The sequence below is a fragment of the Pinus tabuliformis genome, chromosome 8 (genome assembly GCF_031772625.1).
Source record: "Pinus tabuliformis cultivar Carrire ecotype Pingquan chromosome 8, CPIR1, whole genome shotgun sequence".
NCBI lineage: Eukaryota > Viridiplantae > Streptophyta > Pinopsida > Pinales > Pinaceae > Pinus > Pinus tabuliformis.
This window is the reverse complement of record NC_142294.1, coordinates 1,755,543,108-1,755,560,779: the sequence shown is the minus strand read 5'-3', so window position 1 is coordinate 1,755,560,779 and position 17,672 is coordinate 1,755,543,108. Positions and strand designations below refer to the sequence as shown.

The 17,672-nt window shown below is 36.7% G+C and overlaps 2 protein-coding genes across 2 annotated transcripts; both read right to left on the bottom strand.

The window, feature by feature from the left end:
* Positions 1–7,244: 7,244 nt before the first annotated feature.
* On the bottom strand, positions 7,245–11,909 carry LOC149243130 (uncharacterized). Its single transcript, XM_089371130.1, has 3 exons — positions 11,618–11,909; positions 10,891–11,290; positions 7,245–10,794 (listed from the first exon to the last, which is right to left on the bottom strand). Exons 1-3 carry the CDS (start codon positions 11,907–11,909, stop codon positions 7,245–7,247), a joined length of 4,242 nt encoding a protein of 1,413 aa, XP_089227256.1.
* A 714-nt stretch (positions 11,910–12,623) lies between these two features.
* LOC149243129 (uncharacterized) lies at positions 12,624–12,953 on the bottom strand. The gene has a single exon (XM_089371129.1). It carries the CDS (start codon positions 12,951–12,953, stop codon positions 12,624–12,626), a length of 330 nt encoding a protein of 109 aa, XP_089227255.1.
* Positions 12,954–17,672: the final 4,719 nt, after the last annotated feature.

Below are 17,672 nucleotides of genomic sequence, written 5' to 3'. Positions count from 1 at the left end.
GGGATGAGATGGATGGTGACTGGAGATTGGAGCTTAGGCTTATCCAGGCAAGGATGAAGGTCATGGAAACTTCCCATAAAAAAGACCCTGATACAAGAGACATCAGTGAGAGTGAGGATACAAATTCTGAGGAAGAGGTAGAAAGAACTTGAGGAAGAGAGGAACCATAAGAGCAGATGATTAAACTGGTTACCAAGGTTGGGTCCATACCAAATGGAAGTGTCGATATATGAATGAAATTTGAATGTGGAAGAGTTGTTGGATTGGATCAGCATCCTGGATAAATATTTTGACTATGAGAATGTTGAAGAAGACTAGAAGTTCAAGTATGTTGTGACTAGGTTAAGGTGACATGTAATGTTGTGGTGGGATGAGTTGCACGCAGATTAGAGAAAAAAATGAAAGGAAAAGATTAAAAGTTGGGAGAGAATGGTGGCTAAATTCAAGAGAAAATCTACGCCCAAGCATTACCATCTGAATTTTTTTAGGAAGCTACAAAATTTGAGATAGAAATCCATGACAATGAAAGAGTATATGAAGGAGTTTTATAGGCTAAGTATAAGAGCATGCCACATCGAAGAGGATGTGGAGAAGGTCGCCAGGTACATTAATATCCTAATATTTAAGGTTAAATATGAAATCAAACTCTTACTATTGAAGACTGTGGAGGATGCTTATTAGGAAACACTAAGGGCAGAAGAAATGTTGGCTAGGAAGACGAGCCAATGCAGTAGAGGAAGGAGTCTAGCTAAAGGGAAAGATACTCCCAACAGGGGAAGAATACAGACTCCCAGAGAAGAAGCAAGAAGTTCAAGCAGTCGACATCCAAGAGGAGGAAATTCAAGAGGTAGGGGATTTTTCTTGAGAGGTAGAGGCATAGACATGGAAGTTAGATGATACATGTGTTGAAAGACAGGCCATTTGTCATGGAGCTACCCTAAAAATAAATCAGTAGGTTAGGGAGGAGCACATGTTGTAGAAGATAGGGATGAGGCAACAACAACTAAAGTAAAAGAGGAAACCCCTAAGTTGGGTGAGTCTCTAATGTTGAAGAGGATCCTAATTAAAGGAGATAAGGTGAAGCAAGAGCTAGCCCAATGAAGAAATATGTTTAAAACATATTGCAAATCTAAAGGAAGGTGTTACAAAGTAATTATTAATAGTGGCAACACTCGCAACTTAGTTTCTGTTGAAATGGTGGAGAAATTGGGGCTGTAAAGGATGGCACATCCCACTCCTTATTGAGTGACATGGCTAAAAAAGGGACATTAGATTTTAGTCAATGAAGATAGCAAGGTGGAATTCCAAATTGGAAGCTACAAGGATGAGATGTTGTGTGACATCATGCCTTTGGATGTTTGTCATGTCTTATTAGGTAAGTCGTGGTAGTATGACAAAGGTGTTATTCATGATGGGAGAAAGAACACCTACTCTTTCAATAAGACAATTGTAAGCACATGTTGTTACCATTGTAAGAGAAAGGAACCAAGGAGGATGCAAGCATGGGTGTGTTAATGATGGCTGGGAAGGAGCCGCTACAACAAGTAAAGCAAGAAGAGGAGTTGTAGTTTGTTGTAATTGGTAAGCCTCAAATTGTCCTCACACACACAAATCTAACTGCGTTTCCTAGTGAAATTTAGTCATTATTAGATCAATTTGTTGATGTTATAGTGTATGATTTTCCAAATTCCTTACCCCCTATAAGAAGCATTAGCCATCATATAGATTTAATTCCAGGAGCTAGTCTACCTAACAAGGCAACTTACAGAATGACTGCTAAGGAAAATGAGGAGATCATAAAGAAATTCCAAGAGTTATTGGACATAGGGATGATCAGAGAGAGCTTAAACCTGTGTGTTGTGCCATCTGTCTTGAGTCCAAATAATGATGAAAGTTGGAGAATGTCCATTGATTCCAGAGCTATTAACAAGTCAACTATCAGGTACATGTTTCCTTTACCCCACATGGACGATATAATGGACTATCTTAGTGGTGCCAAGTAATTTTCGAAAATAGATTTAAAGGGCATGCATCATAAGATTTGTATGAGAGAAGGGGATTGATGGAAGACAACATTCAAAACTAATTATGACTTGTACGAATGGTTGGTTAGCCTTTTGGCTTGACCAATGCACCCAACACTTTTATGAGGCTCATGATGGAGTTATCAAGTTTGTGATTATTTACTTGGATGATAGCCTTGTGTACAAAAAAACTAACGAAGAACACCTCAAATTTTTAAAGCTAGTATTGAAGAAATAGCAACAGGAAAACTTTTGATAAATCTGAAGAAGTGTTATTTTCTTAAGACAAAATTACTTTATCTAGGATTTCTAATTTCTATTGAAGGGTTGAAAATGGACCCTGAGAAGTTAAAAGTCATTAAAGAGTGGCCTTCCCTAACCAACATACATGAGGTGAGAAGCTTTCATGGATTGTCTAACTTTTACAGAAAAAAAAAAAATCAAAATTTCAGCGGCATTTGTGCACCAATGATAGAGACAATTAAGAGGGAACAACAACCATTTAGATGGACAATAGCTGCAGAAGAAGCATTTTAATTGTTGAAGAAGAAAATTACTGAACTATATTAGTCTTTCCTGATTTCCAGAAGCCTTTTAAGTTATAGTGTGATGCCAGTGGAACAACAATAGGAGTTGTTGTTAGGCAAGATGATAAACGAGTTGCATATTTCAGTGAGAAATTGAATGAGGCCTAGCAGAAGTATTCTACTTATGACAAAAAAAAAATTATGCATTAATTCAGTCTGTCAAGAAGTGGAAACATTATCTTATGCCTAGAGAGTTCATCTTGTATAGAGACAACCATGCATTGTAATCTATCAACAAACAAGACAAGTTGAACCAAAAACATGCAAAATGGGTTGAGTACATTTTCTTTTGTTTTAAAGCATATAAATGGAAGTGCTAACAAATTTGTTGATGGTTTGAGCAGGAGATGTTTAATTATGTAGGAATTCCAAGTTAACACTCTGGGATATGAACACATTCAAGAATTGGATAAGGAGGATCCAAATTTTAAAGAAATCTATGAAGGTTGTGAAAACCTTGTGATTAGAGATCGAAGCCCATGGCTTGAATAATTAGTTCAGGATGGATTTTTGTTCAAGGGAAACAAGTTGTGTATCTGAAGATGATCAATGAGGGATAATTTGGTAAAAGAGAAACACAGTGGAGGGTTTGTTGGTCATTTTGGCCATGACAAGACCTATGCACAATCAAGTTCCTTTTATTATTGGTTGGATATTATGACAAACATCAAAATGTTTGTGAATAGATGTCGAATTTTTCAACATGCTAAAGGGAGACATCAGAACAAAAGAATTTATCAGCCACTGCCCATACCGAGTAGGTCTTGGGAAGCCATTAGTATGGATTTCTTTCTGGGTTTTCCAAGAACTCAAAGAAGTCATGATTCAATTTTTGTAGTAGTGGACAGGTTTCTAAAATGGAACATTTTATACCCTGTTCCAAAAACCAATGATACTTCTCATATTGCAAATTTGTTTTTCTAGGAAGTAGTGAGGCTACATGGATTTCCTAGGAGCATTGTCTGAGAATGTTACACCAAGTTTGTTGGATATTTCTAGAGAACTGTGTGGAAGAAATTGGGGACAAACTTAACCTACAACTCAGATTATCATCCCCAAACACATGGGAAGACTGAAGTGGTTAATAGAAGTTTGGGAAATTTACTAAGGTGTCTAGTTGATGAACATAATAAGCAATGTGATTAACTTATCCCACAAGTTTAATTTTCCTATAATGATTCTCCTAATAGGAGCATAAGAAAAATTTGTTCTTAGATTATGTATGACATGCATTCGAGAGGTATTTCTGAACTTAGAAATTTGGGGTAAGGAGAAAATCGAAGTCTAGATGCAGAGGAGTTTGTTACAAAAATGCAGATGATATTTGTGCAAGCTAAAGAGAAGCTAAAGGAAAGCAATCTTAAATATATGCAGAGGGCTTATCTCAAGTGAAGGGAGGTAAATTTTGAAGTTGGAAATCTAGTTTTAGCTCATTTACGAAAGGAAAGGTTCCTAAAGCATGAGTACAATATGCTGAAATTGAAAAAGATCGAATACTCATTTATTCATTGCAGAGGACTGCGATTGCAGGAAGGCATTTCACATGCAATAAATTTGCCACTAGTGATAGTGGAAGCACCATTATTGAAAATGTAGAGACCAGTGTCATAGCCATTTTTCAGGGTGGGTAAAGCTCTAACCATTATGCATTGTTTTCATCTTCTCCACGATTGAATGATCAATCTGTAATTTCATTTCATTGTCACTGTAACGATAGACTTTGACAATGCGGAAGAGAGTCCAAAAAACCCATATTATTCAACAACTAAAAAATCAATAAGCCAATATTACATAATAAGAAAGAATTAAGAGATACGTTTAGTTTTTACAGAAATTTTCTTAATGAACAGTAACTACCATGCCAAAAAAAACTATTTAGACACAAAAATTTGCTATGTGATCAATAATTGAACAATAAGATTCATTTTGGAAGAAGGTGATCAAAAGATAACTATAATAGCCACAAAGCTCAAAACGTATCACCAAAAAATCACAATTTTCTTCTTGTGTGAAAGGAAATCTAGGAAATCTTATGAATGTCTATTGAATTTATCCAAATTTGATGATAATTATAATAGAGATCAAGTTTCGTGAAATATTTTTTTTATGAAGTTCTTCCAAAAGGTGTTTAATGATGAGAGTGGAAAATTTATTTGTAGATTTTAACAGAAGAAAGAAGCAACTCATACAACCGTCGACCTCATCAGCTTATTCAGACAAACAAAGGAAGTCCTTAGCAAACCACCAACCTTAAGCCAACTGCAATTTTAATAGTTGATTCTTTAATTCTTTGAAGCGCCAAGGACTTCTATAAGTAACAATTTCAATTTAGCAAGGAGTAGTGGCATAAATGCACGGTAGCATGTTCTAGGTTATCTAGAGAGGCTCCACCCCTAATCCCCTCTAAACCCTTTTGTTTTCTTACAACCCCTAGCTTGTAGTATCCATCCACGCCTTTGTTATTTGCATGAACAGAATAGTCAAGGAAGGGATGGTCGTAAATTTAGTCAATTCCATAAACTCTATCTAAATATTCACACATGGTTAATGTCATTGTCATGCACAATGTTTATCTTTATTTTTTCCTTTAAATTTTATAATAAACCACAGTTAGGCAGAGCGCTCTTCGTCGCATGGCAGTGAATTACCATAATTTCCCTTAGCCAGTTCTAAAATGCGTAAAATACTTGTCCAAACTGCTCATATGCTCAGATTGGTACACCAGAGAAGTAACAGATCAAGCCGGCTCTCTGGAACGAACGTTCTGCTGAACATATCGAGTTTTAGTCGGCTCTTCAGCTCTTTGACTCACTAGTCATAGATTGGCTCTCTAATCGGCTCGTCCCTTCACTCCAATAGTGAGCAATCCAACTCACAAACAATTCAAATTCTAGATACGCAGGCCACAGGAAGTGCGCTCCTCTTCGACTCTTCCCTAAGAAAGTCGTGCTCCTGAAAAAATAGCAAATGCTCCCTTACCACCAACGCTTGAAAATACCGATGGATGAAAGCGGTGGTGTTTCATGTCTAACGGTAGGAGAATGGAAGCAGTGGCATGATCAGGCCACCTTGGAATGGGAAGGGGCCATCAACCACGTGGATTGTCTGTGGAAACTCAGAGGCCTTCAATTTCAGAGACCATGAGTTTCAAATGCATAGCCTTTTATGAGATGAAACGTATTCTAGATATATTCAACACAAATTTAATCTTTGTCCATAAAAGTCAACCGCCCTACCTTCTCCTAAAATTGAAACAAAAAAACATTAAATAAAAATAACCTCCTTCTTTTAATATAATATAAAAAAATAAAATACTTAATATTGTTTAAGTATCTAACATTATTAATATTTATGAGAGATTCTTCAACGTAAATCACATAGAATATCATTTGTCGACGCGTTTCGAACCAACTAGTGTGGTTCATAGTTGGTTCGAAACGCGTCGAAAAATGATATTCTATGTGATTTGCGTTGAAGAATCTCTCATAAATTGATATGGATCACAGAAGCCTCAATTCGACAATTATTAATATTGTTTAAGTATCTAATAAATTTCAAGTTTCTTTCCTTAAATTTATTACTTATTTTTTTTTTGTAAGTCAGATATGTATATTATAGAACAAAATATGTTACAAAAAAGTCTGCCGAAGCAGAACGAACCTTAGATGGACCATTTAAAACGTGCTAACAACCAGCCCTGAGCTTTCAAAACTAAGCTGCACAACACGCAGGGCGGCATACTCTTAGAGTTGATAAATAATGCCACGACACTATCAAAACTTGGATAGAGACAGAGTAACATTACTAACAAGCATAAGGCCGAAGCCATGACAGCAACAGAGTAAAAGAGTAACATAACTATCTAGCATAAAGTCGAGGCTATGACAGAAGACATAAGACAACCAGAAAAGAAACTAAGGAAACCCGCCGGGGCGAGGAAAACCGCCAATGCGACTGACTGTGTCTAAGCCCACGTCCAGAACATGCTTGTCAACTCTGGCCTGCATGTCTTGCATGGATTGGAACTCTTGTGCCTCCTTCATCTTTTGCTCCTGTATCAGGGGGTCCGGGCTTAGAGTTTGCCGAAGAAGCCTGATGAGCAGAGTCAGTTTCTTGTTGACGGTTTCCACAGCATCATGCACTGTGGAAATTCTTCGATCCAGCGAATCATGGATTTCATGAAATTTTGCTAACTGCTCCTCCGAAGTGGAGTTCCCCTTCCCAGATTGCTGCTTCCCGTCCTCCTTTGAATCCAGGGCTTTCGCAAGGAGAGTTTTGATTCTCCAACTCTCCGCTTTAGTCCGAACAAACTGGGTGGCTCTTTTTGAAGGAGTGCCCGGGTCATGTAACCAATCAACCTCCTCCACAATGATCTCCCCCAGTCGCTGCGCTTCTTCCTCTTTCACAGCAGCTTCCAGTTCCGCGATCTTGCGTTTGCTCCTGGCTGCTGCTCGGGTCTCATACATATTCTGTGCAATTCGAAGATCATGGTGGGCCGCCGAACATCTACAGCTCCCCGCCTCCATACTATACCCTCTAAACTTTTCGTTGTGAATCCTTCTACGGGCAGAAAAGTGGTAGTCTCTCGCAGTGCTATGAACAGAGGTGAAAGATTCAGAGCTGCGGCTCTCCGTTAAATAGCTGTTGTCCATGGAGTTTCCCATAATGCACTATTCCCTTCGCTGCAGAGTGGAGGTACTTTCGTTATTAATACGAAAGATTTCTGCACAAATCCCACATCCCCTCCCTGACCTAACATAAATGTAGCTGCATGCCTTCCCGTCACGGTTGAGCCAACTGTCCCTTCCTCGCAAGCGGCCTCTACAGAGTCTCTCGTGGCATGAACCATATTGATAATTCCCATATTTGGCCTTCTCTTGCCATAATGACCACCGCCGCATCTGTCTAGTCGCCCAGCTCCCGTGATGAAAACCCAAGTTGTTACCGGTATCACCAGGAATGCGGTCCTGGAAACAGAAACCGATGCCGGTGAGGTCCGGTCGGTTTCGTGTAGATCTTGCTGTGCCAGCTGTAAACATCTCGCCTTCAGGTTCGGGCAGTCCACTTCCTCCCAACAGCTGTCCCACCCCCTGTCCTGATTGTCCACGCCACAATTCGCTAGGTAGTCCGCCAACCCGTTCGCCTTACGCCTTACCGCATGAAAGACTAAACCTTTCATTCCATCCATTAGTTCTGCTATATTCTCCGTCACCTTGGCGAGCTGCCAGTGTTTTGTGGCTTTGTTCGCCTTAGTTCCTCCCTGAATTCTCTTAGCTGTTGATATAACTAGAGATGAATCCCCTTCCACAATTACATTGCAAATTCGTAGGGATTTTAAAATTCTCAGACCATGCTCGAGCGCTGCAAATTCCATCTCATTATTTGTGCTTTCCCCAAGCGCTCTGTAATATATGTGCAGAATTTCTCCATGATGGTTACGTAATGCACCTCCAATTCCTGCCATGCCGGGATTGCCTCTCGAGGCCCCATCAAAATTTAGCTTCAATCCACCTTCCGGCGGACTCTGCCATTTGTCGATCTGTGAGGATGGTTGCGTTCTGTGTCTTGAAGTTGTGATGCTGCTGGTGGCTTCCAGACGAAAACACTTCAAAATGCGTAAGTCTTGAGCTGAAGGTTTCTCGTTACAGTCCTTTCTGCATTTCATTTGAATTAACTGTTGAATATTAGTTAATAAACTGTCTTTAGAGAACTCTATGTTCTTGTGTTCGTCTTGAAAAATTTTGCGGTTACGTTCCTTCCAAATTGACCACAGTAGGAAGCCTGGAACAGACTTCCATATGCTGTTGACTCTTAGAATATTGGAGAAGTCTTTTCTCCAGTTCAGTATGGTTCTATGAATGGATTCTCTGTCTCGGTCAGAGCTACTGAGGATTCCTTCCATCCAGCTCCACAACTGATTTGCCCATTCACAAGCATTAAACAGGTGGTTAATAGTTTCCTCTTCGACGAGGCACATAGGGCATCTTGAGGGTCCCCTGAAACCTTTCTTGCACAAGTTGTCCCAAGTTAAAGTCTTGTTTCGCATTAAAAGCCAAAGGAAGGTCCTGATTTTCGGCCAAAATAGGCAGTCCCAAACTTTGCTGCTCCATGGCACGGCTTCTACCTGTTCTTCCTTTTCAATTATATCCCTAGCTTCTTTTAATGAAAAATTACCATTACCTTTTAAACCCCATATTAGCTTATCATCCTCTTCAGTTTTTCGAATCTTTCTTTTGAGGATTCTTTCATGGAATTGCTGTGAGCTTTCGTTGTTCTCCTCTGTGCTCCCACGACTTAAATTGATCCATTCCCTCCATATCGGATCCCTACTGCTTTGAGTCCAATATTGATTGACTCTGTATCGACCTTTGTTTTGACTTATTCTCTTGAGGAGAGTAAGCTCTGGGGTGTCCAGTTTAGGGAATTGCTGCCACGCATCTTCCCAGAACATGGCAAGCCTTCCATTGCGAATCTCCCAAAAGTTGTGCTCCTGTACTAAGCTCCTGTTATTTCTGGCATGGTTCCATATTGGCGATCCTTCCGGGACTTCTTGAAGTCTTATGAGATCCTGAGTATCACAGTCTGGAATGTATTTTTCCTTCCAATGCCTCACCCAAGGTAAATTGGGTTCTTTAATCCATTTCCACCATATCTTAGCTCCACATGCTCTGTTGACCACTGAAGGATCAACTAAGTTCAACCCCCCCTTAGATTTTGGCTGGCAAAGCTTACTCCACGCTACCAACGCCCATTTCTTCTTATCCCCATTCCCACTCCATAAAAAGGATCTCTGTATGTTTCTCATTTGTTGCAGAATACCCTTGGGAGCTAGAAGAATAGAAAGTAAATATTGCGGAATTGCCTGCAGAACTGCCTTGGTTAAGATAAGTCTACCCGCCAGGTTTAGGGCTCTGTGTGTCCAGTGCCTGCACTTTTTCTCCATGTTGGCAAGTACCTTCTCCCAGTGAGCTTTCTGCCAAGGTTTCAGAGTCAGGGGGGCCCCTAAATATTTCGAAGGCAGGGAACCAATCCTGAATCCAAGAAGCTGGGATAGGTGAGCTTGAACTGTCGGATGAGTGTTGAAAAAGAAAATTGTGGATTTGGAGAAATTAATCTCCATGCCAGAGGCTCGGCTGAAGAGATCAAGGATACCCCTATAAGCCACAACCTCCTTCACTGTGGGAGTACCATGTAACATGGTGTCGTCCACGAACTGTTGATGTGTTGTGGCTGGTAACGATCTTATCGGTTGCAGACCTTTTATAGATCCTTCAGCTTTTTTCTTGGCTATGATTCTGCTTAGTCCCTCCATTAGGATAACGAATAGGAAAGGGGATAGGGGATCCCCCTGTCTTATTCCCCGTGAATGAGTAAAAGGAGCTGAGGGAGCACCATTTACAAGGATTGAATATCTTGGAGATTTGATGAGAGCAAGTATCCATTTGATCCAAGTCCTGCAGAAACCAAATGCCTCCAAAACAACTTCAAGGTATCTCCAGCTTACTTTTTCATAAGCTTTTGATAAATCTAATTGCATTAGCATTCCTACTTCTTTTCTCGAATGGAGTGAGTGAATCATCTCCTGCGCTAACAAGATGTTATCTAGAATTTGTCTACCCTCAACGTAACCCGACTGCTCTTCTGAAATAATACCAGGAAGAATCGACTTCAGTCTGTTAGCTATGACTTTTGAAATAATTTTATAGATCACATTACATAGGGCAATGGGTCTGAATTTCTCAGGTGTCTTTGCTTCTTCAACCTTAGGAATGAGCGCTAAAAAGGTGGAGTTGAGGGATTTTAGAATAGTTCCTGAACGTCTAGAATCCTCAACTACCTCCCATACCTCCTGCTTAACAGTATTCCAACAAGCCTTGTAGAAGTTGATGGTGAATCCATCTGGACCTGGTGCTTTATCATTAAGCATACTCCGGATGGCTTCCTCCACCTCCTCTAGAGAGATTTCTCTGCAAAGGGCCCAATTTTGATCTGAGGTAATGGATTTAGGAATGGATGCTGTAAGTTCCTTGATGGCCTCCTCTCTATTTGTGGGTGGTTCCTGTGCAATTGAGCTGAAGTGATCCGAAAGCAGAGCAGATATATCATTGTGATTCTTTAATATCTCCCTTGCATTGTTTTTCAATTCAAGAATTCTGTTAGCACTTCTATGGTCTAGAGCCGACCTGTGAAAAAATTTTGTATTCTGCTCGCCCTCTTTAAGCCATTGGACTCTAGATTTCTGTTTCCAAAGTATCTCTTCTTGTATACATCTTCTGTGCCATTGTTGAGAAAGAACTGTTTCCTGTTCCAAAGCTTCGACACTGTGGTTGTCTGCTGCACCATCTCTGTGAATCTGTTCCAGTTTGTTCTCGAGAATGGCTTTCTCCTGGAATATATTTCCAAAAACTGTTCGGTTCCATTCTTTTATCTTTTCTTTGGTTGCTTTCAACCTCTTTTGTAGATTAAACATTTTGGATCCTCTTGCCTCCAAAGGTTCAGCCCACCATTTCTCAACCATCTTGAGGAAGTTAGGGTGGTCTAACCAGAATTTTTCAAATCTGAAAGGTTTATTCCTTGGAGTACCCTGAACTTCAACAATAAGCGAGATCGGCCAATGATCCGACCCACCACTGGGAAGGATATCTGATTCTGCTGTTATGCCATCCATTATAATGCTTTCTGAGATTAAAAATCTGTCCAGGCAAGAAGCTATCAACCTCTCTCCCCCCCTTCTGTTGTTCCAGGTATACATGCCACTCTTGGGGTATATGTCTACCATTTTGACAGTTTCAATGAAGCTTGTAAAGGCTTCCGCGTCCCTATTAAGTTTCCTAAGACCCCCTTTTTTTTCAGAAGGGTGGTTATCATATTGAAATCACCCCCCCAATATACACTTAGACCTTGGATATCTTTCAATAAGTTTGGTTATTGAATTCAGAAATTATATTTTATCTTCTAATTTCTGAGGACCATAAATGTTGATGCAAAGGAAAGAACCAGAGTTACCTATGGGTTGAAAAACCACCGCTATGAAGTGTTTGTTCGCCTCAGCTGATAAAATCTGGACTTCCCTTGTGTCCCAAATAGTTGCCAGGCCTCCTTCTCGTCCCTGGCTCTCAATCTCTAAAACTTCTAAATTTCTTCCAAGCTTCCTACAAAGATTGTTGATACTGGAGCTGCTGCATTTAGTTTCTTGTAAGAACATGATCTCTGGTCTGTATTTCTGGATTTTCCGCTTTAAGATCCTGTGTTTTGCCGGGCTGTTAAGCCCTCTTGCATTCCACGAGATGATCTTCATATTTAACTAATTTTCATTGGAAGGACTGGAAGGCGCTAAGCGCCTTCATCTTCCCTGAGTTTATCATTATCATGCCTAGCTCTTGTAGAACTTCACCACTAGTTCTACGGCCTCTTCTTTTCTTCTGCTTCGAGCTGGATGATTTCCATAAGAGACTTTTCGAATGGAAGCTATTGCCTTTTACTATACCTAGCTTCCTGTTCTGCTTTTCTAATTCTGCTTTTTGCCTTGCTATGAACAGGTCGTTTACCTTCCTGATTTCTTCTTCCGGTGCATTCTCTATTCCTCGGGCCTTCCAGTTCTCAGCAATTACTGGTAGGTTCATCCCCTCCCTAGCTAGCGCCTCTTCCCATTCTTGATCCTCACTTCCGCCATCACTCGTGAGCATGTCAGTTTCTTCTTCTGTTTCCTCTGTTCTCTCCTGCATTTGAACTTCATTGTTGAGGTCCCCTTCATCCGTTCATTCCCTGGTTGGTTCTTCCTTTTCATCCTGCCCTGCATCTGATGCTAGGGCTTTGTGCTTATCCTTCGAATCTGTTTCCAGATCTAAGATCACAAAAGAGTTGTTGTGGTTGTTTCTATCTGTATTACCTTTAATATTCTTCCTTCTATTTGCTCTCTGCCTAGACTTAGGCTTTATGACGGTTTCTTTGTCTTTGTTGGCTTGTGTTGTATCGGTTTCTACTTCCTTCCGAGTCAGAGGACAATCTCTCATCAAGTGCCGTGTTCATGACATTTGCGGCACCGGAAGGGAATCTGCTCAAAATCTATGGCCTGAAAGTAATCCTCGTCCCTGTATTCTAGCCAAAGCCCCTCATGCAGTGCCCCGGAAACGTCCATTTCAACACATATTCTGGCGTAAGATGTATATCTCTTTTGTAATGTTGCTTTCGAGGCCTTGATAAATGTTCCCAACTGGTCTCCAATTTGTTTCAAGTCATTCAAACCCCAATAATCTATTGGGAGAGAGAACAAACGAATCCAGACTGGGACTTGGGTGAAAGATTCTTTTTCTGGGGCGAAGTTTGGTTTCCATGGTCGCATGTACAGACCAGCTGAAGCCAAAAAGTATGGACCTCCCTCAAAAATTCTATCCTTGTCTTATAGGTTGGAGAATACGACTGTGAAGAAACCCTTGGCTCCCAAATGAAGCTTAACATCCCCCCTTGACTTCCATTGTTGTCTGATCCAATGACAGAGAGTCCTTTCAGATGGCCAAATGCCCATAAATTTGCAGATGACAGCATGTTCTGCCATGTGCTCTCTATATGCCTGAATCTCGGGGTCAGTGATTACAACCCGAAGGTTATTGGTCTTTTTTGGTTTGCAGACCCCATTTGATGCAGAGTATATGTTGGGTCTTGTGCTTGTCTCCCCCTCCTTTTCCGGCTTTCCTTGCCTATTATCAGTTTGCTCCCTGTCTTCTTCAACTTGTCGCTCCTTGTTTTCTGATGATTTAATTATTGAGGTTATTTTGTCTTTTGTCCCTGTCAGGCTTTCACCCACTGTGCCTATGCCTTCCGTTGTGCTGTCTGGCTTGTCAGTTTCTCCTTGTATTTTCTCCTTATTTCTTCTGTCGTTCTGCTTGTTATTGTCAAGCCCTGAAATCCTGACCCCTTCATACTTATTTTGTCTCTGCTTCTGCATGATTATCTGTTTGAAAGTAGGGGTCCCACTGGACCCCTCTGCCCCCATTCGGTCGGTCAGCTCTTGACCTTTGCGATACAGTGCTGCGAAACGAGAGGTTACTGCTTCCAGCCCTGCAATGGAATCAGCTCAAAGGAAACCCTGTTTTCGCCCTCGGCTCCTCTGCGCTCTCCTCGATTTCCTTGACCTGTCTGGTTAGCTTGTGTTCTTAAATTGATTACTTATTAATATTGTTTAAGTATTTAATTTAATAAATTCTAGGTTTCTTTCGTTAAATTTTCTGCGACTGCCTGAAATATTACTTATTATCCCTGCCGCACGTTAGTGGATATAAGCATTCAAAAATAATTTGACTTCGAATTAGTTGCACTTTGACTACAAAGTTAAATTATAACTGTTAAAGTTAACTTTAGTAAGTTAATTTAATTTATTTTTGTTACACAAATTATTTTAATTTTCTTAATTTTAATCGGTTGTTTAGCTCTAAGTCTTATTGAATAATCATTATAAACTTGTACGAACAAGCTTATACGCCGGCTTACCTGAGCAAAATTATTAAACATTTAAATTTTTATTTATTTTAATTTTTGTGAATTTAATTGGCTCCTTCGCTCCTTAATAATTATTAGCGTGTACCAAGATGCTCTATCACTCTGAAACAATCCGTATCCGTAACGCTATCCCATCATTCAACGACTCAAATAAATTTTACAAATGGCAATTATTATTGCGCCTAGGCATGAAAAAATATAATTTGTTTTTTATTATATAAATATTATTGGTAATAAATATGAGATTTTATATTAAGAAATTGTATATTTTAAAAATTATAAAATAATATATATAAGTATTTAATTTTAATAAAAGAATATTATCATGTTGTTTAATTAATTAATTAAGTTTTTGATATTATAATTTTATTTAATTTTAATATAAATATCTAATTATTTGAAAAATATTATTTTCTATCCAGATAAAAAAATTACATTTTTATATTTTATGTAAATATTCTAATACATATTAGACCATAGTTTTAGGTATATGGCATTACTCTTTTGTCTTTTATTGGGAATTGTAAGTAATGAGGCCACAAAAAAATGATAAATGATATTGTTGACTTAATGTTCTGTATGAACATTGAAATAATTATTCAAGCCATTTTTTTTAACTATGTTGAATAGATAATTTGTCATAGTAATTTGGACAAGATTCAAGATTACATTTAGTCCAAGAGTATATTTAATAATCTGTAAATCAAATATAGGAATTTTACTATTTAGAAGCATTAATTTTGATAATAATAGGAAAGCTTATTTTTTTACTTTCAACAACTAAAAATTATTTCCCATAAAATTTGAAACCAAAATTCTTATTTCCATATTTTATTATTTTATTTATAAGTTTCATCTAATCTATATTTTTAATAATAAAAAATCAATTTAGTTTTCTTTTGAAATATAACTATAAACCCTTAATCATATTAATAAATTACAACTTTGTGTCTCATTATTATTTATTATTATTTTTAATTTAATTTAATGTTTTATTTATAACTTGTATCTTGTTTTAATTCTTTATAAATAAATTTAATTAAAAAGATTTTTTATTTTATTTTATTACATTATTATGTTTAATTTAATTTATTATTTTGTTAGTTATATATATATGTATGGTTTTTAATATTTCATTATAATAATAACTAAAATATTATTTTTTCAAAATTTTACGTTATATTTTATAAATAATTTTATATACTAATAATTTAATTTATTATTTTGTTAGTTATATATATATATATGGTTTTTAATATTTCATTATAATAATAATTAAAATATTATTTTTTCAAAATTTTACATTATATTTTATAGATAATTTTATATATAATTTTTTTAAAAATAAAGCACGTTTTTAATCTACTTAACTCATAACAAAATGTATGTATTTTATCCACTTATAATAATGTAAATCTAGAGAGTGGTTTGCAACTCAAAAGATTTGATCTCTCTAGGCTCTTGATAAATCCATACTACCTAAAATAGCTTGTTGGTAATTTTTAAGGGTATGAACTTTACTCATACCATGTGCTTTTGGGTTTTGTGTTATTTACATGTTTTCTCACATGTGAAGAAGAAAAGACAATAGCTAATCAAAAGTAGTTTTAGGTCATAATTCACTTAATAATGGTGGATGAATTCATATTTCAAAAAATGAAATTAGCAACAAAGTTGTTCATACCTGCAAGCAATGCATAATTACAATTAACAAAATATTTCAATTTACCAATCAGTGAAACCTAAATTGAAAGGATTATAAACCTTAACACTAACTTGAATTCAATAATTTTACTTTAATTTAGCTATATTTAAACTAAGCTTCAATAATTTTACTTTAATTTTCCATTTGATTATGAAGATATATTTGATGAGAAAGATATATTGTGTTGGGGATTTTTTGTCAACTTAAAATTAAATATTTTCTTTTTGGCAAATTCTCTATTATGATATTTTATCTATAAATGAAAATATGTAGATAATATGAAATGTATTTGTTATAGAACCTTTTACATAACTTTCTCTTCACTAAGGCCATTAAACTTAGTTTTACTTTTATTTTGCTAGCATTGCTAATATCAAGTTTAGCTTTGAATTTGTGTTAGTACCAATCAATAATGCATGTTATATATTTACTCTAATAAGGATATTTTTTTTAAAGAAGAAATCATAATTACAAGATAATTCTTGAGCCATGTCAATAATTAATATAAAATGGGACATTGGTGCCATATTATCAAGAGTTACCCTAATTAGTTCTCAATATTCTTGAATATTTCTTAATAATTTTGGGTTGAGATAAAGCTCCCAAAAATACTTTTATTAAGGTAACTGCAACTTTGGAACAAAGATGAATGTTGCTTGCACAATCATAACAATCAATTGCAATGTTGTTAGTTAAATTTCCCTACACAAAAGTAGATAATAGATTTTGAAGTGAAAATATGCCACTTTCACACTCAAACATGGTATAGGATTTTGTTAAATCTCATTTGTTACATTATACCTTTACGTTTTAAAATTAAGTCAAGTTGAATGAAGGATTTTGTTAAATCTCATTTGTTACATTATACCTTTACGTTTTAAAATTAAGTCAAGTAGAATGAAGCACTGAAAATGGTTAATAACTTGTGAGTTGTTAAATGACGTCAAGTTGAATGAAGGATTTTGTTAAATCTCATTTGTTACATTATACCTTTACGTTTTAAAATTAAGTCAAGTTGAATGAAGCACTGAAAATGGTTAATAACTTGTGAGTTGTTAAATGACCTCTACCGCATTTAAACCAATAGCTTGCAAATTTCAGAAATATATGTTAAACAATGGTGCAATGACATTACCATCTTCCTCTGATTTTTTTTGTTTTCAACTAAAATACTTCGGTACCCTGAACGCGATATGTTGAACAAATATGGTATTAAAGTTTATAATTAATAATGTGTGAGTTGTTAAATGACCTCTACCACATTTAAACCAATACCTTGCAAATTTAAGAAATATATGTTAAACAAGGGTGCAATGACATTACCATCTTCCTTGAAAACTTTTTGTTTTCAACTAAAATACTTCGGTACCCTCAACATTATACATTGAACAAATATGGTATTAACGTTTATAAAAAAAAATCAACAACAAATAGAGTTCTTATAATCTATGCTCAACAAATAGAGTTCTACATTGAACAAATAGAGTTATTATCTTGTTATTTTAATTGTGATTTTTATTAATATAAAACTATATATTTTTATTGTTTTTCACTATAATTTAACTATATTTAAACTAAGCAAGAGTAGCCACTAGATAGTCCTTGTTCAAATGTAGAATCTGATTCATACTTTTTAAAATTCAATAATTAAACTAAGTGGCAGGGCATGCCAGCTATGCAGCCTTGTTAATATTGTTTTAAGTTAAGTTTCTTAAGTAATATTGTTTTAAGTTAGTTTTTTTTTTCTTGCTAATATTGTTTTAAGTTAAGTTTCTTTCTTGTTAATATTGTTTTAAGTTAGGTTTCTTAAGTAATATTGTTTTAAGTTAAGTTTCTTTCCTTAAATTTTCTTCCCATGCC